The sequence below is a fragment of the Phycodurus eques genome, chromosome 9 (genome assembly GCF_024500275.1).
Source record: "Phycodurus eques isolate BA_2022a chromosome 9, UOR_Pequ_1.1, whole genome shotgun sequence".
NCBI lineage: Eukaryota > Metazoa > Chordata > Actinopteri > Syngnathiformes > Syngnathidae > Phycodurus > Phycodurus eques.
Window position 1 is genome coordinate 26,791,989 of NC_084533.1, and position 22,905 is coordinate 26,814,893.

At 40.2% G+C, this 22,905-nt stretch overlaps 2 protein-coding genes across 6 annotated transcripts in view; both read left to right on the forward strand.

Annotated features, from left to right (window-relative positions):
• The first annotated feature begins 2,138 nt into the window (after nucleotides 1-2,138).
• On the forward strand, nucleotides 2,139-6,512 carry cxcl14 (chemokine (C-X-C motif) ligand 14). The gene is made up of 4 exons (XM_061686031.1): nucleotides 2,139-2,239; nucleotides 4,171-4,276; nucleotides 5,294-5,407; nucleotides 6,057-6,512. Exons 1-4 carry the CDS (start codon nucleotides 2,176-2,178, stop codon nucleotides 6,070-6,072), a joined length of 300 nt encoding a protein of 99 aa, XP_061542015.1. The 5' UTR covers nucleotides 2,139-2,175; the 3' UTR covers nucleotides 6,073-6,512.
• A 1,388-nt stretch (nucleotides 6,513-7,900) lies between these two features.
• fam13b (family with sequence similarity 13 member B) overlaps nucleotides 7,901-22,905 on the forward strand; it is a 49,073-nt gene continuing 34,068 nt past the window's right edge. For all 5 annotated transcript variants that reach the window (XM_061685068.1, XM_061685070.1, XM_061685071.1 and 2 more), the window contains exons 1-4: nucleotides 7,901-8,335; nucleotides 15,865-16,013; nucleotides 17,665-17,871; nucleotides 21,607-21,819. In XM_061685068.1, the coding sequence (XP_061541052.1) occupies nucleotides 17,706-17,871; nucleotides 21,607-21,819 (379 nt within the window). In that variant the 5' untranslated portion in view covers nucleotides 7,901-8,335; nucleotides 15,865-16,013; nucleotides 17,665-17,705. The remainder of the gene's footprint in view (nucleotides 8,336-15,864; nucleotides 16,014-17,664; nucleotides 17,872-21,606; nucleotides 21,820-22,905) is intronic.

A 22,905-nucleotide genomic window follows, 5' to 3' on the forward strand; every position in this document is an offset into this window, starting at 1 on the left:
GAAGGCTTTGATCAGATAATTATGGACTTTTTAAGTAACGAGCTTTTGCCGCAGCCGCTTTGCTATGCCTTTCGACACACGAGATCATGAGATAAAGACGTGTTATCACCAGTTCGAGGCTTTTCTTGCATTCTGAGTGTTTTGGGAAGGGCAGGGACTTTTTCGAACGCACTTGGGAAAAGGCAACTTTGAATTAGTGTACAGCCGCTGGCCGCAGCATTAGGTACATCTGGTATTAAGGTATTAATTTGTGTGTTTATTAGCGGGTGAGCATGCTGACAATATTTGAAAATTCAGCCCCGTGAGTCAGTTTCACTGAGCGGGATAAAATTTGGTAGGCATGTCCAGCATGATAAGACCCACAAAAAAAAGGGCGTGCTGGAGCCTATCCCAGCTGTCATCAGGCAGGAGGCGGGGTACGCCCTGAACTGGTTGCCAGCCAATCGCAGGGCACATACAAACAAACAACCATTCGCACTCACAGTCACAGTCACACCTACAGGCAATTTTAGAGTCTCCAATTAATGCATGTTTTTGGGATGTGGGAGGAAACCGGAGTGCCCGGAGAAAAGCCACGCAGGCACGGGGAGGACATGCAAACTCCACACAGGCGGGGCCGGGGATTGAACCCCGCACCTCAGAACTGTGATGCTGACGCTCTAACCAGTCGTCCACCGTGCCGCCTCAAATGTATGTATTCATTTTTTAAAATTCATTTACCTCATTTATATTTTATGTTGTTTTTATCCTTCATTTACCCAGGAATTGTCCCATTGAGGTACAAGATCTCTTCGTCCATGCAGTCCTGGGCCAAGATGGCACACAGAAAGTCTTCAACATAAGAAATAGGGCATACATGAGACACATGAAACGCAAAACAAAACAAACGCCCCTCAAAAAAAATCATAATAATAATAATTAATAGTCATTAAGTAACTGTTTATTTGAATTTAAAAGCAATGTTACATATACTGTACATGTAAATACAGTGGTGGCTCGAGATACAATTTGAATGTATTCCATGACCATGCTCATAACTCAAAACACTTGTATCTCAAATCATCATTTCCTGTTGAAATGAATTGAAGACATTGTATTCAGAAAAATACCATCATAGTATTGTACTTCATCGTAGCATACCGTAACAGCATAATTAAAATTTAAAGAAAACATTTTTGGACACATTTTTGCTTCAATGCAATGGACATCGTGCTTCTCCTTCTGGTGTGCACGCCTTGGCCACGTGGGGGCAGTATAGTACAAACACAGATAAACATGGCGCACACTCAGTAAGCTGCAATAATATTAGTCGTTCTTTGCAAAGGATAAAGAATACATGCTCGTGAGTATTGTTGTATTATCTGTCTGCGTGTGTTGCTCCACCGTGTTCAAATATCCGTTGCTTAACGGGTTATAACACCGCGACACTGGTGCGATTTGCTAGCCCGTCTATGCCGTTTTGCATTAAGCTAAACTGATTGAACTCACGCATAGCAATGTGGTTGTTTTAAATACTCAACGCATAATTTTTATTTTTTACATTGATAGTAAACGTCAACCTGGCCTCTTTTGTCGCCTGCAAAAAGCAAAAATAAATCGACCGTACGATAGCTGTATTTGTAATATTTTTCAATTAAAAAATGATTCATTATCCATCTATCTATATGTATAGCTATTAAATAGATGGTGTACCTATTAAAGTGTCTTCTGAGTGTTTTTTTTAAATTTATTATTACTTATTTATTTTTTCTTCTCAAGTCCAGAAACACATTTCATGTTTTCTCATGAAATGGACTCGGTGTCCTCCTCGGCTCTCCTGCGTGGTGATTGGCCGTCTGGTGGTGCATGTAAATGAGGGGAAGGGGGGCAAGCGGGAGGCTTTTAAAGGCAGCAGCCAAGCAGGCGGAAGGGTGAGAGCCTGAGTGTGCGTGGACCTCCTCCATCGCAGACCTTCCGCACGATACATGCCGCCAGTGGACTTTACACTGACACTTTTGCCACTTTTTTTTCTCGATTCTTTTGCTTCTACTGTTTGGATTTTGATTTTTTGAACTTTTTTTTTTCCCATTTATTTATACACATATATATATATATATATATATATATATATATATATATATATATTTTTTTTTTTTTAATTTTTTTTTTTATTTTTTTTTGAGGACGGTTGCAGACATGCCCCGGTGTACAGCAGTGCTACTTTTGCTGGTGGTGGCTTTATATGTCCTTCATGCAGAAGGTAAACATGAATTTTTCAAATGGCTTTATTTAAGGGGATGTTGCTGTTTTGATGTGTTTGAGTTTTAAGTGCTTTTTCCCTGAGATACAAAGGTGGCGAAAGCTCACGAGTGAACTTCTTGTGTGTGAAAGGCCTTTAAAAGTCACAACCGAACTGATTTAATTAAAGGCACAGCGCAGGCAGGGGTGCATAAAGCGGGGGGCTCCGAGGGCAGGAAATGCAATTAACAGTGTTTTATAGACGTGGGAGCGAGAAGACAATCGCAGCACATCATGCAACTTTACTCACACTGAGAGAGGGTTTTTTCTTTTTCTTTTTTTTACCATTAGTTCAGTGGTGTGGCACTAAATGTAATTTTATATTCAATACCGAGCAGTGATTCATGTGTGTATTTTGATGGGTCTTTTTTTTTTTTTTAATTTAAACTTTATTTTGTAATCACTGCTTTTGGGAAATAGCCCATCAACATTTCACTCATTTCATTCATAATAATCATTTTAGTAAATAATTAAATATTAGTTGTGAGGCAGTATTCCACTTGATTAATTCATTTGATATTTAATACAGAGCATTTGTTGTCGCTGTCCAAAGAAACTCATGCTCGTGAAAATTTTGCCTTTTGTTTTTATCTCAAACATTAAAAAAAATAAATGTCCTTTTTTTTTTGTATTTTGAGGTAACTTTGTGTATGTTTTGTTTCACAAAACCACAACATATATAAAAGGCTATAGCCCCTAAAATCTGTACTTATCCCCTAGTTTGTCATTTTAAGCAGCCTAGCGGTGGCAGTACTTTTTATTCCCCGTCCATCTACGGGGCAGTTATGACTCAGCCCCACGGATTCTGCCTAGCAACAACCAGCGACGCAACCAGGAAAAATCATTTAACTTATGATGCTCACATCAGTTTTATGGTGGAATAATATTTGTGTGTGATTTATAACATTGGAAATCGTACTTGATTGAAAAAAGAAACTCGTAAAAGAGAACATTTTTCAATACAAAATTCCCTGAAAATGAACTGGGTGGTTCGTTTTGATTGGCCTTTGTTTTCATGAGGTGTTTGTGCTGTGGCTGCGAGGGATGTGACAGCTTTATTCGTGCGGCTGCTGATGAATGTCACCGACCTTGGCACTCACCCTTTGCCCCACCATCACAAACCAACATAAATTCTATTTAATAGGCACTCACAACACAGCCAGTAAACAAGGGGGTGGGGGGGGGGACGTCCCCTTGAAGCGGATGAATGTTGAAGACTCAATTGATTCGGTACACAAATAAGCAAAATAGTAGGAACGGCTCTCGCGGTGATGCAATGGAATTTTCTCAGCAACCACGCTGATAAACAAATTGTGAAAAGAATTAAAACATAGCATTTTAATCATTGTAAAGGCAGATTTTATTTTTTTTCCTTCCCATGCAGATCAGATCATAGTTGTACCTAATAAAGGGGCCAGCGAGTGTGCACTACAGCTAAAGAAAATGGGGGGGGGGGGGGGAATCAGTGACAATCGTATAAAGTGGATCAATGTGAGCCATAAAGTGGCAAAAGAAATAATAAGTTACTGTACTGTAAAGGCCTATACGTGCCACAAGATGGCGGCAAATGACCACTGTTGTCTAATGAAGCTCCTCAACTCACTTCAGCACCAAGATGCCACCAGATGGCGCTAACGAAGAGTAACAATTGAAATAACGCTTCCAAAAAAAACAACATATCCGCAATATAGCGGGGGATTAGTGTCGGCAAATTTGTGAATGCCATCCTGTGACTATTCATTTGCACTGACGCGCCAATGTGATTTATTCCCCCCAAAATTGAAGATTTGTTTCATAATGCAAAAATATACAATGTGTGACTCACAACAACTTGAGAAAATGACCCGAAAAAAGTTGATTTGATGTGTATTTTTGTTGTTGTTGTGACTATAGCCTACAAGTGCCGGTGCACCAGGAAAGGACCGAAGATCCGCTACAAGGACGTGCAGAAGCTGGAGCTCAAACCCAAACACCCATTTTGCCAGGAAAAGATGATATTGTGAGTTACTTTGTTGAAAGAGGCCGGTTGCGTAAAATGTGTTTGATTACTTGTGTTTAGAATGTGTTTGATTACTGTGTTTAGAAAACAAAAAGGCAATTCGTGTTAACGGATGTCTACGAAATAATCCACTGAGACATCAAATATAAACATGCGTACCTTCCCCATGTGTGCTTTTGTGCTAGCGTGTCACCCGCCGTCCGTGCGGGTTGCCCGATTAGCATGTGACGGAGGGGCCGCCAACTTACTGGTACCCGGTGATAAACGAGTCTCTCTGTGGGTTTTCTGGAAAGGCACGAAGAGAGAGAGAGAGAGGGGGGGGGGGGGGGGAATGAGATAAATAAGTGTCTTTTTGTTGATTTTCTGGTGGTTTGGCTCACAAGGTATTTACACTGAAAGCTTCACATGCCCAAATCCGATTTAATCGTGAACAATTTTTCAAAAAGGGGCAAGCTGTTTATTGCCTCTCCCAGTTGAACTTTACTGTCAAACGAAACCAAAAAAAAAAGTGTATTCAACCGTACTTGAAAGAAGCACAAATTGCTCGTTGTGAAGCTCGCTAGCTAGTTCTCATAAATCCAATTATTGCTCGCAACGCATGACAAAAAAAAAAAACATTGTCCGAGCGATGGTTGATCTCTTGTAAGCTTCTTAAGTCTGTGATGCCCTCGCATGTGGGAAAGACGAGCCACGAGAAGAGTAAAACATAAATATAATGATCTTTCCCCACACTCACGAAGGAGCTTGTGTCGGCCACAGCTCACTCCCAGACACCTCACACGCCAGCCCACCAGGCCCCGCCTCTTACAGTTACAATACGTACAGTATTACATTTACATTTTTTTGTGTTCGTTCTACGTTTAAAATGTCTCACTTCCTACAATTCCACGACTCAATTCATTCGGCAGGATTTGAGTTCAGCGTCAGCGCTTCAGCAGTCACGTGTGATGTCAACAGAAATTGCATTCTCTACTGATAGAATCATGTTGTTGTTGTTGTTGTTGTTTTCTGCTTCAGCGTAACCATGGAGAACGTGGCTCGCTTCAAGGGTCAGGAGTACTGTCTGCACCCCAAACTCCAGAGCACCAAGAACCTGGTCAAGTGGTTCCACATCTGGAAGGACAAGCACAGGTAAAGTCATTTGATGCCAAGATGCTCAGAAAATACACTTTAAAAAATATATTTATATACGTATACATATATTTATTTTTAGAAATGACACAGAAAAGTTGCAGAAACATTTAAAAATTTAAAATGAAATGCATATTTATTGAATTGAACATAGTTTCAACATTCTCGGTGGGACAATGGGGAAGGAAAATACATTTACATAACTACATACGTAATTTTTTAGATTTAGTCTTTATTCTTCTTCTGAAATAGAACTTTTGTATCAAAACTTTATTGAAATAGAAAATGCAATGTACAATTCCATTAAAATGTACATTTAATCTGATTAAATACAGTTTGCGCATCCATAGTTACTAAGGTTTATCCACTAAAAGTACCTTTTTTCACTCAGTAAACAAAACCAAGGTGCTTTTAAAAGTATCCCCCCCAATAAATACACTTTTAACATTTATTTTTATTTTTAGAAATATGAAACACAACAGTTGTATCAAAGCTTTATTGAAAAAAAAAGTACTTCAAAATGTTATAAACCGGTTTACCCACCAAGTAGCAGTGAGGAGTTTATGTTCATCCAAAAAGAATGCAACTTTTTTGTTTTTTACATGTTGTTCTGCATTTCAAACAAATCCCTTTCCTTTTTCTCCCACAGGGTTTACGAAGCTTAAAACCGTCACATCTTGTCATCACAAGAAGAAGAAAACATAAAACATCTAAATAAAAGGCAACAACCACCAGGACTGTTTATGATGTTGCAAATATCTGCAGGGCATCCGCCTCCTCTTCTGTGGAAGCCATCAAGAGATAAACTTAATAATAATTACCTTACTTTTCTTAATGTTTACTTGCTGTTGTTGTTGATGACGCCACACAAATATACCTGCAAATATGTACAGCATGCATAGCTCCTGTTTTGTATGCATTCCAATGTAAAGTGCATTTTATAAACATTGTCGCCTATTAGCAACTTTATAGCGTCATTGTGTGTAAAATGGCAGCATTGTAGTTGTTTTGAGATGTCATTTGAAAGTCTTTTTTTTGACCAACACACCGTTCAACATTCCATTGTGTGTATACAAAATAATAAACAAAGCAATAAAGTGTCCATAAAGAGCAGGTTGTCTGATTTAATTTTTACATTTAAGTGTAATAGATGCGTTCACAACGGGACAATTGAAAAGTTATCAAATCTAAAGTCGAGATATTTTCTTCTTTGACTACTTGTTTTCGGCACAAGCGGCTTTTCAAAACTTGAAAAATAAAGCGGCTACACTATTGTAATAACACTAAAGTGCTGTGAATCTGCGCCTCCACCAGATGGCAGCATTCACGATTAGCCAACAAATGACCATGGGAAGTTCAAGGCAGTTCTGGAAATTTCTTTTACAATTGTATTTATGAATTTCTACTTTTGCCACCCGCAAAAGACTTGAAATATATTACAATGCATGTAAATATTTATTATGAGAAGACTTAAATGTGAATTTGTGTCAAAACCTGAGACTGGTTAGAGCGTCAGCCTCACAGTTCTGAGGACCCGGGTTCAATCCCCGGGCCCGCCTGTGTGGAGTTTGCATGTTCTCTCCGTGCCTGCGTGGGTTTTCTCCGGGCACTCTGGTTTCCTCCCACATCCCAAAAACATGCATTAATTGGAGACCCCCAATTGCCCGTAGGCATGACTGTGAGTGCGAATGGTTGTTTGTTTCTATGTGCCCTGCGATTGGCTGGCAACCAGTTCAGGGTGCACCCCGCCTCCTGACAGCTGGGATAGGCTTCAGCACGCCCGCGACCCTAGTGAGGAGAAGCGGCTCAGAAAATGGATGGATGGATAGTTTGACACGAAAGTGCTTTAAATAAATTCCGCCACCAGATGTCAGTGTAGAGCTATCGCATTAAGAATGGGCCAGCAAAATAGTCACCATGTAAATTTCAGTCGATTCGAGAAATTTCGACAGGCTTTCATTCATTCTTTTTTTTTTCATCGAGGCCTTGAAAACAAACAAAAATAGGTATACATGTATAAAAACATTTTAAAATGTGAATAAAAGTAACGTCAACAAAAATATTTTTTTCACTAAAGCGGTTGTGAATTAGTGTCTCCTTCACAAGCTTCTGTATTAACAAAGCCCTGAAAAAAAGTTACCACATGTAAATTTCACTCCCGATAAGTGTCGCCAACTAAAGCCACAAAAAAATGCCCTTTATAGTTATATCAAAACATGGTGACAATAAGTGTACTGGATTTGGAATGGCCCAACTAAAACGTTACCATGTAAAACATGTAAAAGTGAATTCGAAAGAAATGACCCAAAAAGTGATTTGTCACACACAAATACAATTTTATAAATATTGTTCATATTTGGTGATTCTCAGTTCCATATGAATCCCAAGAGTCGACCAAAGTAAACACTACTGTTTTCAAGTGAGTTTGTGTACATCGTGACGTCAGCAACGTGCGAGTTTTCCTTTGCCAACAAAAGCCATCAGAACATTTTCATTTTCAAGCCGCCGAGCGAACACAGTTGTGACCCAGAAAACGAGTCGAATTGTGGCGCAAATATTGAACTCGAGTCAATAGAACGAGGCGGGCGGGCTCAGTTTTTAGCAGCTGTCCGTTTGCGCTGCTGCTGAGAAAAGAAGGCGGGGTGACTATTTGGCAGCTAGCTTCCCGGAGGGGTGTGTGAGAGATCGGCGACGACCTGCAACAGAAAGCGGCCATCCAACAAGCGACTGTTCCACTTTTTTTTTTCTTTGCAGCATCTCGAGAGCGATGAGCCCGACGCGTCGTCTGCAGCGGTCGTTGTGATCCTCCGCTTTCTTCGACCCCCACCCTCACTCCCAAAATCGGAGCCAGCCAGACAACGGGCCACCCGGCGAAAACAAGCCGGAAATCGATGCTCCTCGGCCCGCATCCGTGCTTGTTTTGACCTGGTAAGACTGGCGTTAGCTCGCCGTGCTAATAGCTTAGCTTCTTCCGTTCATTACAAGTGGGGGGCTAAGCGCTAGCCTCGCTAAAGCTAACGGATGTCGAACGCCTTGTTGCGTTCGGGGAACGATTGTGCGTTATATATGAGCTAATGTCTAGTGTTTGTGTGTTCATTTAGACATTTATCGTGTAGTTGTTGTGTACATAATGGACGGTTTACGGTTTTCAATCATGGTTCAATCATTGTTGCATCTGGGAAGCTAACTGCTAACTAGCGGTTAGCCGAAGGGGGTTAAGGTTCGTTCCATCACATTCAAGGTTGGCAAAGCAGTAAAATGTGCTTCGTCTTGAATAAACAAGACAATATTCATCAAAATATGAATGCTTTTAAGCTGTCTAACAGTTGAAGTGTTGCGATTCATATTTTTGACGTTTGCTATACGTTTAAACGCCATTTTTGTTACACCTGTCATGTTGGGGGAAAATAAATCTGCTTTCACTTGGGTTTGCAGGGTGATTAATATTATATTTTTATTATTATTTCTAGGGATATGCTACTTGCAGTCGTCATTTTTCTGGAATGGCGTTTGGATATTTATTTGGGCATATTGGTAATTATCTACACGCTTTAAAATGAACCGTTTGGGATTTAAAATCGGGTTATTTCTCCGTGAGCTAACTGCTACCTCGCGGTTAGCCGACGGGGGATTGGGGTCAGTCAGGAAGAAAATAAAAAAAAAATTTTTTCTTCCTTTTTTTAAAAATTAATTCATCGAGTCAATATTAATCAAATGTGTGTTTTATTTATTTATTTATTTTAACTTTATCTCAGTGATTTGGTATGATTTTTGAGGCTGTCTGAAGATTGAAATGTTGTAAATCACCTATTTTTTATATTTACTGTTTAAAAGCATTTTTTTTTTTTGCTGCGCTTGTCAACTAAGTTAAAAAAAATAATCATGCGTTTCCATGGGGATAATGTTTTACCTATACCTATTACATGATGATGATTGATACCAACAGTCGTCCTCCCTGTTTGCATACTTATTTGTAAATTTTCGTGATGAACATTTAATTAAACTGTTAATAGGGTGCGTTGTAGGGAGTTAACTGCAAGCTTTTAGTTTGCCGACAGGGATTGTTGCGTTACTTTGTTTTATGCATAGAATTTGCATTTCCATAGCCACAAGCTAAGCTAATGCTGTCAAATGCCTTTTGTTACATTTGAGGAACGATTGTGGATTATATAAGAATTTAGGCATTTTTTATTTAGGCATTTTACGAGACATCGACACATTTTCAAGCACCACAAGTACTTTGGGTCCAGGGCACTCCTTTTAGGGGAGAACATTTTCCAAAAACGGCCCTCATAATCCTAGCGCTAATTAAACGCAAGTACCACGTGGACCCCTAAATACCGTGCAACCTAGTAAGTATTAATGACTTGTTTAATAGGATGGAACGCTACCAAATTTAGTAGAATTATATTCAATAATTATCCATCTTCACTAGCTCACGTAGACAGTACTCACTAACAACATGAGAACAAAGAGGACCACAGACTCCTGATTTAGCCACTTACGTAGACCTCTAGACATTTTAGGGTGAACCATTTATGGTTTATTTATTTCCCCCCCCCTCTCAGGTGCTAACTGCCAGGTAAATGAGTCCATATCAATGAAATTTTAATGCATTTTAATTTCTCACTGCGGTTTGGTGTGGTTTGGAAGCAGTCTCGTAGTTCACCTGCTTCCTGTCCATTTAAACGCTTTTTTTTTGTCATCCCTGTCACGTGCCGTTTAGTTTGTTTTATGACTAAAATGCAGATTTCATTTTGGTGTCCATGGTGACAGTTTTTTTTAAAATTATTATTACGAATATGTTACCTCCAGTCGTCCCTTCCCTGTGCTGGAATGTTCTATTATGCAGTTGTGTGTTTGCCAAAATGGCTCAGAGCCACAAAAACATGACTTGACAAGTTTTTTTTTTTTTTTTTTTTTTTTTTTTTTTTTTTTTTTTTGCAATTAATTCTAATTATGATGAGTATGCCTACGGTCGACTTTCATCTCTTGACAGTAGCCTTTTTCCCCACTTTTTAAACATAATGCATATGCAACCCCCCATCCCCATCAAATGGAGACCGCCATTGGGATTAATGCAAATCATCCATTCCAGATCAGACTGTGCCTTTAGTTTTACAGACAGGGTTATAAGTGTTTTTAATATAAATACGTTTGTAAAAAGATGTTGAAGTGCTTTAATGGTGCATTGCAGCATCTTAGAATAATATTAAAGAGCACCACCATCTGACATGGGGGAAAAAAATCAGTGTGTAAAAAAAAAAAAAAAAAATCAAACACAGAAATTCACATTTGGACTTGGATGACACTGATATTCTTACATATCTGACTCACTTGTTGAGAATTATTGTTCCGAATGGTAAAAAAAAAAAAAAAGTGCAGTCTAGCGAGGGAAGAAACAACGCGATGACTTTGAGCGAGAGCACGTCCTCGCCTAGTTTAGATGCCGTGTTGCTGATAGATTATTGAGCTGTCCACCCCCCCGCAGAGGAAAGCGGCTATTCGGGTCATATCTCTTTGCCGCAAAAAAAAAAAGCCTTCTGTTCACAAAAGTTCACAATTGGGTATATGTGCAATGCATATCCGCATTCGGCATGCAGGTCTAAGAACTTCCTCCCGGTTTAGGTGAATGGCGACGGAGGCTGTTACAAAGCAACCGTAGGGAGTTTAAACGCATTTAGGCTTCGTTCGTGTTTACATACAGTATATCATATTTGTATAAATAAATGATATACATGTACTTTGTCCAAAGACACAGCCATAAAGATTTTTTATTTTTTTGCAAATTCAGCTTCAGACAATCATGTAATCAAACCGTAATCGTGCTCGTTAGTGTAGCATACACAAAAAGTCAGCTATCCCGTTTTCCGGTTTCACATGACATTCCGCATGTAGCGGATGGCGAGCACTCACGGAGCCTCAATTTATTGACTTAGCGGATGGGTTTGTAAACAGTTTCTTAAATCAATAAATCTAACATGTTAAACCAATGACGCCTCAGTCTAAAATGTTTACACGCATGGATACTTTTTCCCATTAGCTGGCGATACTATCGCTAATGTTGCTGCCTGCAAAGTTCGACGACTCCCCTCCCTCTCCAGTGAGGGGAAAAACTGCAAGCACTTAATTGGCGCGTATGAGTGTGGGAGAGAACAACAGCGACACTTTGTTCAGCACAAAGTTGAGTTACTCTCCAGCTGACAGACGAGTCAGTTTTATTTAGACTATCAAACCAAGGAATAGTCTGGAATTTTCTTTGCCATTGTTCATCACTACAATCCATAGACTTTATCTCTGATTTATTCATTTACAGCAGAGTACATCTACTGTACAGCATTTGCTGATCCATATATAGTCGCTGCTGTCTGTTCTTTTGCTTTTTGATCTTTTTTTTGCGCTGTTTTTTGTTTTTTCATTGGACAGTGACGATCTGTCATACTGTATTAATTTGCATCCAGTTGCCACATACAATGCTGCTGCCTATTTGTGCTGCCTTTTGTTTAATCTTCATATCTGCTGTTGAATGGAAAAACATGGATCTCCTTTTTGTTTTTTCCAGATTAAATCTTCATATCTGCTGTTGAATGAAAAACATGGATCTCCTTTTTGTTTTTTCCAGATTAAACAAAAAAAAGTCAAAATATCGAGTTAAATCTTATTCATTGGACAGTGACTATTCTTGCTTCCTTTTCATCTGAAGATGAAATTGATGCTCATTGATATCCTCTCCATCGCTCCCTCTTTCCCTGCATGTCTGTCACATGGAAATTTCCACACCAGAGCAACACCCACAAGTGTGTGCCCCTAAAAACAAATCCCGCCATTATCAGGCACTCCCGTCGCATCTCAACTTATTTCCGAAGGGGCCCTCCACCCCATACTGGACTCGGATAAACTGGTTTCTTCCTGTCATTTCCATCTGTGTGCCAAGTGGCAGCTCGTCACAGCAGCTGCCATGGCACTGACAATGAGAGCTCATGAAAACAGTTACCAGGCTGACAAACGCACAGGAAGTAACAGGTTATTAACTTGACACTAAAAAAAAAAAAAAAGTGATGCTGATGCTGCGCTTCACTCAAATTAGATGGCAAAGGCAAGAATAGCTTGGCAGTTTAGTCTTTGAGCGAATTCTCTTGTTGGAGTTTATCGAAGTACGATCACTAGAATTTTCCCCAAGTAGCTGCTTCAAACCAAAATGGCCGACTTCCTTTCATCTTTCGTGCATGGATCCTTGAGACCTTTTTGTGCGTCCTTTGATAAGACATGTCCATCCAATTTCATGCCAATTGAATCTGGCATTAGGGGCTAATTTTTGTAAAACGTTGCTGTTGGCGCGACAGAGGGGGATCTGGGTAGGATATTATATTAAAAACAATTCTGTTGTACAAGGTAGCAGCTCGAGGTGCAACAATTGATTGACAATCGAATTAAGTAAGTAATTGTTAACGATTTTTATAATTGATTGTTTAGAGCCATCTTTTAACTTAAAATCGTCCAAATCCTCTGATTTCAGTCTCTCAACTGCAAATATTCTGATTTCTGTAGTCCTCCATGGAAGCTTACTTTGGGAAACAATGAGCAACATTTTCTTATGGACCAAACCAGTAACTGAATCATAAAAAAATAATACCTCAGTTTAATATTTAATGAAAACATTTGCAGCTATAGTATGAATCTGTAATGGACATGTACTGTAGTTGTACCTGAAAGCAGCCTCAGAAGTGTGTATCAAACTAATAGGCCTTGGCATTAATCGGTACCCAAGAAGTAGCTCTGTTTCACAAAGGTTGGTTGGTTTAGCTCACCAGCGATAAAATCCAACGTTTGGTGATGTCTGTGCGTTCCAGACTTCAGGCTCTGTTTGACTGCGAAGGATTTGCAACCAAGTATTTAAAAGTGAATGTTTGATTTATGATTATTAATTTGTCCCATCACTTTGGGTGCTTAAAAAGTGGTATATACAAACTGTTGAAAGTCCTACACTGTTCACCTAATTTGGATGTAAATACCCTGAAATTAAAACTGGAACGTCTGCAGTTAAAGCACATCTTGTTTGGTTTCAGATCCACTGTGTTGGTGTTTAGAGCCAAAAAGATGAATTTTGTCCATGTCCCAAAATTTATGGACCTGACTGTAAATACATTATAATTAAAAGGAAAAAAAGGACCAATTAAGACCAGAAGTTTGATCAAAGATGTGTGTATTTTTTACTTAACATGTAGCACGACACATTGACCAATCAACATTTCTGTTAAAAACAAGCCAGGGCAGAAAATCTAATTCTATGTGAAGGAAATGCCTTTTCTTCCATACGCTGAATACTGAAAGTGTCCTATATACCCTCAGAGGTTGTTGGTACAGTTGTCAAATGTGAATATTTAGTCACTGGCGTCTTTGAATAGAAGGTGGCCATCGGAGAGCCCCTCCGTCACATGCTAATCAGCTTTAGCCCAGCTTAGCATGCCATCATCTTGTTGCGGCTTAAAAGTTTCCGGTCGGATATATTTTGCAATGTTATATGAAATGAATTTTATGAGTGTCTCTGTACACTCATTTGGTGACTCTTAAGAGTGGCTTAATTACAATATTGAATATTGTGAGGTTGCTCAGTGAGGAAAACAATCACAGCGGTGAATTGTGACAGTTTAAAAAAAGACATTATGGGGGGATGGTGAGGTTATGTTTCATTCCAGCGACACGGATAAGCATCACGCGCGCATATTTTTTTGGGTGCATGGCATTTGCAGATGCACCTGTTGTGAGCTTGTTGTTTTCTCACTTCGGCAAACAAGGAAGTGACTTTTTTTTTATGTCAACAAGAGCTAAATGGCTCGATGTTCACTTTGCGTTCTCGCCATTCCAAGTCTCAAGAAGCCCTGTGCCTAAAGACGCAGGAGCTCTGTCTTTTTGCTCTCATTTTGGCCAATTCCAGGGTTCCTTCAAAAACCAGCACATCTTAGACACTTTGTCTGATTGGTAATAAATTCACCACCGATGTCCCCTGGAGCTCAGGCTGTAGGGTCCTTGAGCAAGACACCGATACCCTGAACTGCTCCCCAGGTGCTTAAATAGCCCCCTGCTCCGGTGTGTGCCACTAACAGTGTGTGTTTGTTGTGTCCACATCTGTGATGGGTCAAATGCAGAGGAAACATTTTGTGTACGTCTTCATGACAATAAAAGATGATTTTTGTTTTATTTGGTAGCGGTTGGACAATTTCTCTGGGAACATATCGCCTGGGACGGCCCCCTGGATATTTTTAAAATAAGCCTAAAATGGCCACTTTCAAACAAAAATGGCCAACTTCTTGCGTCTTTTCGGCATATTTTCATGAGACATTTTGTTGGTAAACTCATGGTAGATGTGTAGAATTCAAAATTGAAATGAAACTGGCTTTGCGGGATGATTTTAAATTTCACATGAATGACCATGATAGACACGCCGACCAAATCTTGTTTCCCCATGGGAAACTGGCTTCAGAAAATGTTTAAAGTTACAAAGTTGCTGCTCTTTTCTTGTTTTGTCTCCGTCTCTGTCTTTCTCTCTCTACGTTTCCACTTTTTTTCAGCACCGACTTTCTCCCATTGTTGCCCGTAGCCAACGTCTCTCAGCATGGGAAGGCTAAGCACGGGAACGTGGGATTAGAGACACGCAGACACAAAGAAACCCTGTCGGAGTCATTCTGGACTATTCCATTACAAATCCCCTCCTAGTCTGACGCTATACCGAAACCTTTTAGGGTCACTTTTCACCGCTACGTTTTACGTCCGCCTGTTGGGAGTGTACTGGACTTGACCATTGTTTTCCTTCTTAACTTGTCTATATGCTTTTATACAAAGGGACAAAGGTTAACCAAAAGGCTATCGTAAACACGTTTTAAGGGAGTCATCAGTAGCATCCACTTTGTCTGATCTATTTCCACAGCTTCATGGTTCCTTTTGAGTTTAATTTGTGGGGCTTTGGGTCAATACAGGACTTTTGGTTCCAATAATGGGCTTTTCTCTAGCTTTGAAAGTGGCTCAGACTTGAGTTCAGTTGGTTTTGGAAAGCATTAGTGGCTAAAGAATGCTTTGTAAGCGCATTTATGAACAGAATGACTAGAAATATTCCAGCCCAAAAGGTACACAACATGATCATGTGTAATGTACTTGCCATATAGTTAAATTTCTTTTCGGGCCAGTTATCCACGTTATCTGACACCTCTCACAATAGAAATAAACATAGACGGGAATAATCCACAAAGAAAAATACGTCCGAATGGCCCAGTGCAAGTACGCCCTTAATGAGGTCCACTTTTGTTGTTAAAAATATGCTTACGCAACGAAGCATTTTTGCCCATGCAGATATCATGTCCAGCATCTTAACTGGTTTTCATATTTGTCTCCACCCTCTGCTTTTATCTGTTTTCATTTTTTTTTCCCCTTCCGCCACCCTCCTCACCCCCTTTTCTTTTTAGCTCGAAAAAGGAATCCTGCAAGAAGGATTAGCGGTCCGTCAATGAGGAACTACCGGCTCATCTTTTGCCACAACCTGAAGCAGCCATAGATGGTTCAGTGTTTTGCTTTCTAGGGAGGAGCGCATAGGACACCCTTTCACTGCTACACGGTGAGTGCACGCACATGCACGCGTGGTTGTGCAACTTCAACATGAAAAGTGAAATGACAACTGTTAATTAAACATAATGAGCAAAATAGTTATTACAAGTGTCTCTGCCTGTAACCTTCAGACTATATTTAGCGGCGCGCAGCTAGCCACAGTGGCAAAGAATGTACCTGACATAAACAAGGTGACCAGGAAACAATTACAATTAAAACGGTGCTGAGAATCCAATTCAGACAGTACTAGTACTGTACTGAATAAAACAATAGTCTACTTCAAAGAAAAAAGCTATTTTAAAAACTGTTTTTTTCCTCTCTCCGTGTGAGTGTATGTCAAAGTTGTATCAGCCACTACAATGGACAAAAGCTTTTTTTTTTTTTTTTTTTTTTTTTTTCTCTCTCGATACGTGAGTCTTGAAATCAGTTTTGCGTCAGTCGCTACAAAGGATACCCATTTTCTTCTATATGGTTTTGATGTCAAATGTGCGCATCAGTCACTGCAGAGGACTTCTAGACTATTCAAAAGCTGTTGACATCTACAGATATGAATGAAGAAAAGCGCTATTCATTAGCTTTCCTCTATAGCGACTGCAGGGTTCAACATTAACGGTGGCAGAGGAGCCAAATATTGAACTCAAGTAAGAGTACTGTTACTTGAAAATAATGACTCAAGTACAAGTAGTCCTCCCAAAAAATGCTTGAGTAAGAGTAAAAAGTACGCGTTGGGGGGGAAAAAATAAAATAAAAAAAAATTACAGAGTAAATGGTGAGTAACATCTGATTTATTTTTTCAAATCAAGAGCATGAACGTCAAATAAAATATAAGTAAAAAAGTGAATGTACAAATTCTGATATTGCTCTCTGTGTGTGTGTGTGTGTGTGTGTGTGTGCGTGCATGCGTCCGTGTGAGCAAGATTAGCACGTAGCCGACAAGATGCATGTTCTCCAGTTACTACTTTTTTTCCTGTTGGCTTGTCCCGTTCGGGTTGGCCACAGCGTGTCATCCTTTTCTTCCATGTACGCCTGTCTCCTGCATCCTCCTCTTTAACACCAACTGCCCTCATGTCTTCCCTCACGACATCCATCAACCTTCTCTTTGGTCTTCCTCAAGCTCTCTTGCCTGGCAACTCCATCCTTATCACCCTTCTACCAATATACTCACTATCTCTCTTCGGGACGTGTCCAAACCATCGAAGACTGATCTCTCTAACTTTGTCTCCAAAACATCTAACCTTGGCTGTCCCTCAGATGAACTCATTCTATCCAACCTGGTCACACCTAGAGAGAACCTCAACATCTTAATTTCCGCCACCTCCAGCTGTGCTTCCTGTCGTCTCTTCAGTGCTACCGTCTCTAATCTGTACATCATGGCTGGACACACCACTGTCTTGTAAACGTTGCCCTTCATCCTAGCAGAGACTTCCCTCGATAGTGACTTATGTGCCTTTTGAAAAAACAGCTTTTGAATAAGTGTCCACTGTAGTGACTGACGTCAAGTTTATTTGTATAGCTCTTAATCACAAAGAGCTTCACAGGCCCACAGTTGGCAAAGATTGACGACATCCCCTAACCTAAACCCCCTCCCCACAACGATGTGCAATTTCTTTTGTTTATTTATTTTTTTAACCCTCCGTCTTTGTTTTTTCTCTTCTCCCAAGACGTGAGGTCTTGGCGTGGTTGTGGCGAGGAGGAAGGGACCATGAGGAAGAGCTTGTCTCCGTTGCCAGGCAACGAGGGCGGGGGCCCAATCAGCACCGCCCGTGTGTTCGGCGTGCCCCTGGAGGAGGTGACGCGCACACACACGCTTGGCGGACTCGAGGTCCCGGCGCTTGTCAAGGACATCGTGGATTTCATCGAGGAGCATGGTGAGACAAACACAGACAAAATGTATATAGCATTACAGTGTGCTTGTATTGGGGCCAAGCGGGCCAGTCCACTGTGTTATGTGCACTACCGCCAACTGCAGGACTGAAGTTTAACAGTTAATCCAATAAATTATTTTTACATCTAACAGACACAAATTAGGAATATGAGTGGAGGTCTGCATTACTGAGTGTCCCCTTAAATTTTCTGGAATAGCACCATCTGCTTGCATTGGGGTCATTTCCACCAGCATTTCTAGGAAGGTTATAGCTTTTAGTACTTGGTAGTTGTAAATGTTGGTGCAGATTAGGGAGTTCTTTTCACTTTTGGCCTTGATTTATTTGTAGTTATTGGTACTTTTCATTTCTGGAATTAAAACGTTCCAGTCAGACACAATAAGCGATGCAGAACTCACCCTCAATGCTCCAAGACCCCTTGTATGTACTACCCATGCCCGAGCAGGGTCTTCTATCGGCTCGGAGATGTTACGATGGAGCTGAGGCAATAGTTCCCGCAGTCCAAACATGGGAAAAGAAATAATCAAAAAGTTCCTAGTTCTGGGGTAAAGTTCCTTCTCTGTTTGGCCTTATTTTTTTTCTTACTGCTACTTACTGAACTGTAAGGGTAGTGCAATTTCTTCTACTACTTTTACATACAGTCCCCTCAAAAGTATTGGAACAGCAAGGCCAATTCCTTTGTTTTTGTTGTATACGGAAGACATTTGGGTTTCAGATCAACAGATGAATATGAGGCTAAAGTTCAGAATTCTTTTATTTGCATGGTATTTACATCGAAATGTTAAACAACTCACGGACAGAGTACCTTTTGTTTGAACCCACCCACTTTTCAAGTGAGCAAAAGTATTGGAACATGATTGATGGGTGTTTCTAGTTGCTCAGGTTTTGCCCTTTAGATTTATAGACTAAACATTAGTGCTAGTTTTTGGTTACTGAGTTTCACCTGTGAAAACTGCATTTGCTGTTAAGCAAACATGAGGACCAAAGAGCGGTCTATGGGAGAAAAGCAAGCCATTTTGAAGCTGGCCAAGTCAATCACCAGACCTTAACCCAATAGAGCATTCATTTTACCTTCTGAAGAGGAGACTGAAGGGAGAAACCCCCAGAAACAAACAAGAACCGAAAAAGGCTTCAGATAAGACCTGGAAAACCATTTCAAATGAAGAATGCAACAGTCTGAAGTCAGTGGGTCGCAGGCTTGATGCAGTTATTGGAAGTAAGGGTTATGACACCAAATAGTATTAAATTAACTTAAACTGAATAACATTTAATGTCTGTTCCGATGCCTTTGCTCACGTGTGGGTGGCTTCAAACAAAAGGTGCTCTGTTCTGAGTTGTTTAACACATCTAGATGTAAATAACATGAAATAAAAGCTGGAATTCTGAACTTTAGTCTTATATACATCTTTTGATCTGAAACCCAAATATCTTCAGTATACAACAAAAACAAAGGAATTGACCTTGCCGTTCCAATACTTTTGGAGGGCACTGCATATCATTAGTCTCGTTTGGATAAATTACTCTGAACTGTGAGGTGCGGTGGAAGTACAAACCACACTGGCCACAGGAATCTTTTGAGTTCCTGGGCTTTTTTGGTGGAAAAGACCCTAATCAGGTTTGTTCAGTGCTACAGACCCCACCGCAAAGGTTCACAGACTTTTCGTGATGAGCTTACTCCTTTTTCCAAGTATGGTCTTCTTTGGGCCCTGATACATTACCCTGAAACTGAAGCAATAGTTCTTTCAGTCCAAACATAAAACGCTTCTCCAAAAGGTACCAGGTAAAGTTCCTGCGGTCACTGTTATTTTTTGAGCACTTGCCATCCCTGGAATTAAAAGATTTATACACAAGGAACCAGATTCCTAGACTTCTCCAAAGTTACTGCAACTCCCAGCAGGTCTTCTTTAAGGCCCAATAGATTTTCCTAGAACTACATTTAAAGGACAGTGCAAACACAAACTGGTCCTCCAAATGTGCCGAGTTGTGTTTTGTGTGGCAGTGATCATTATCGTCTTTGATCTTGTGCAAGAAATCCCAACATTTCGGAAACCCAATGGCATATGGGATGAAAACATCCTGGCGGGCGTTCCATTTCCTATGATCATAAAGTAAATATTACTGTAAAATACGACTATTATCCTACTGGGGCTTCACCTTATGACCATATGAGGTTACGTAACAAGTCTTTAAGCCCCTGCTGGCCTTTGCTAGTGCGGGAAATGGGCCACTGCTGCGAGTCAGGAAGTTATTCAGCCTGTGAAAAGGCTTTAATCTCTTGTTTAATGGCCGTGCTTGTCTGTGTGTGCTGTCAGAATTCTGGAATTCATGCATCAAAAAGATCTTTTTAAAATGAAATAACTGGAAAATAGCTGCACTTAAAGCGAAGTTTTTTTTTTTTTAATCACACCACTGCACACGGTACACCTCAAAACTGGCTTATGTATAAAACGCACGTCATGCAAGATCAACAAGGCTAAAACAATAAGGGTGAGAACATGATAGGAATGATCTTGACTGGCATTGCACTGATTTGAAATAATCCAAAAAAGGTACAATGGAGGTGTGTCACAGTTACTGTAATATGACTTCCTTGCAATTCATTCATTAAAACTGCCACCTTTCACAATAACAATGAACAGAATGGCTTGAAATAATCGACAGTAAAGAAAATGTCCACAGTGCATTTGGTTACACACAGGTGCAAAAGAACCATTTATTATAAATGTGATAGTTCCCTTTAAGTCATTCATGATAACCATCACGTAGCGCATTAAAAATAAATGGTACAACCAGAAATAATTCACGTTGAAGAAAGCACACTACGCACTTCGCACACAGGCGCAATAGACAGTTACTGTAATGCGATCGTTGCTCTCAGGGTGCCATCTTCGTTGAATTTTATAAAAAAACATGGAATGAGCACTTCAAACGCCTCTAAAATCCTCCATAAATAATAATGAATGAATTCACAAAAAAAAAGATAACTTAAGTACATTACCTATTCTAGTGCCCAACCTGCTGTTCTCCACAATAATGTTCAATTTGCACCAGTTAAGTCAAGTTTTTAGGGCAAATTACGCCATTTGAAACTTCATGCTCTGAAGAACTGTTGGCAACTTTTGGAAATTTTGGCCTGTACCAGCTTATCGGTGGATATTTTTAACTGAAACTTGTCAGCCAATCGGCGAAGGGGTTACCCGAGTAGCGGATGAAACGAAAGGGTTAAGGATAAACGAGTACTCATTGAGTTAGACTCCTTTCTCCAATTTAAAGGTCTTTTTGAACAGATTTTCTTTCGACAATAATCACACAAAAATGTTCCCCAAAATTGACATGTTTTCAGGAAGAAAAAAAAACAACAACTAAATTTCTCCTGGAGCCCATCATCTGATTTTCTAAATTCTTGGTACATTGTACTCACATTGAAGTGGCTGTTCCAACCAGACAGACTCCCATTTTGGGGAAATCTTGTCACATTGCTACTTAAACAGTAGATATTGTGGTCATGGGCGCCTTTGAAGTATGTCAATTATCAGACACGCAAGCTCATGCAAACATGTTAATTCTAATGGAATGATAATGAGCCAATGACTGTTCCCATTGTTAGTGTTCTGTTTCATCATGCTGTTCTCTGTTAACAAGTTCAAGTATAAAGACTCGGATCTCATGATTTTGCACCCCTAGAGGGGTTTCACGGGTCTTCCTGTTTTGGGTCGCCAGGTCATCTGGACTTGGAGGGTCCCTTCCTGGTCAACGGCAACGCCGAGCGTGTGGGCTGGCTGCGGCGGCGCTACGATAGTGGCGAGGAGGTGGCGTTGGACAAGGAGGCGGACCTGGCGTCGGCCGTCAGTCTGCTGCGGCTCTTCCTGCAGGAGCTCCCCGAGCCAGTCATCCCGGCGCCCATTCAAGGACCCATTCTGCAGCTGCACCAAGGTGTGCCACAGATGCCTGGATAGATTTAGAGCAAATTTACTCGCGCCGACTGCCGCTTTGCATAATAGAAATTAACAGAACTACGAATAATAATGCATACTTAAAAGTCAACTAACTGCACTACTAAGTCATTAACAGGCAACTGTTTTCAAAGCAGAGTTCCTCATATTGCCACAGAATATTGTGTTCACTGACAATTTTCATAAAAACAAGTTACAAGTCACAGACCATGTTTTAAAGTGCGTAAACAATGACGTCACTGCGGATTTACGTCAAGACAGCGCATGCGCAGGCAGCGAAACGCATACTCTAACCCTATTCGGTTTCAGCCTGTTTATTCCCATTGAGATGCTCATATGGAATCATTTTTATTTGGTTTCAGCTTCTAGCACGATTCTAATCAGAATACCAGGCTCCATGTAAACCGAGCTAGTGGCTTTGATGCTAATATTTTTTGCTTTTATAAAACAATAAAAACAAGACTGAGAAAGGGCTATTGATGCCAAGGTAATATATTTACGGCGATACAATTATGAAACTCACTGCACGGGACGCTGACTCACTCCATTTCAATAGCTTTTTTTTTTATGCCGTTTGTCATTTACTCCATGAGCTGTCACGTTTTTTTCACGATCATGAAGCACACTTTCTGCTACCTAGTTTGAGATGCCTAAATTTGTCAGACTTCAAACATATTGCCATTTCTCTCCCTCTTTATCGATGTGACAAGTCGCTTAATCTTAATCTTCTACTCAAAAAATAAACTGATCTCAAATAAAGTGCGATGCACCGGCACCATCTACAGAAAACTGTTAGTCATTACAGTGGTTACCAAACCTCTATTTCGCAGACTAGCTGGGCAAGAAACTCTTCCACGGCTACCCGAAAAAACAAAACAAAAAAAAGTGACGAATCCAACGTCAGTTGCAGTTAACAGTTGGAGTCCATTTAACAAACAAACGTCCACGGCAGTGTATGAGTTAATGTGATCACCACGCTTGCAAGTTATCCATGATCACGGCTAGTTTAGACAATAGAAAATAACAATGACTAGAAATAATCCAAAATCAAAATAATCCAGTGATC

Bases quoted from the DNA above. Each gene is read 5' to 3' on its own strand.
- cxcl14 (XM_061686031.1), top strand. From the start codon at position 2,176: ATGCCCCGGTGTACAGCAGTGCTACTTTTGCTGGTGGTGGCTTTATAT. The intron at 2,240-4,170 runs GTAAACATGAAT...TTGTGACTATAG, and splicing joins ATATGTCCTTCATGCAGAAG to CCTACAAGTGCCGGTGCACC. The intron at 4,277-5,293 runs GTGAGTTACTTT...TTTCTGCTTCAG, and splicing joins TGCCAGGAAAAGATGATATT to CGTAACCATGGAGAACGTGG.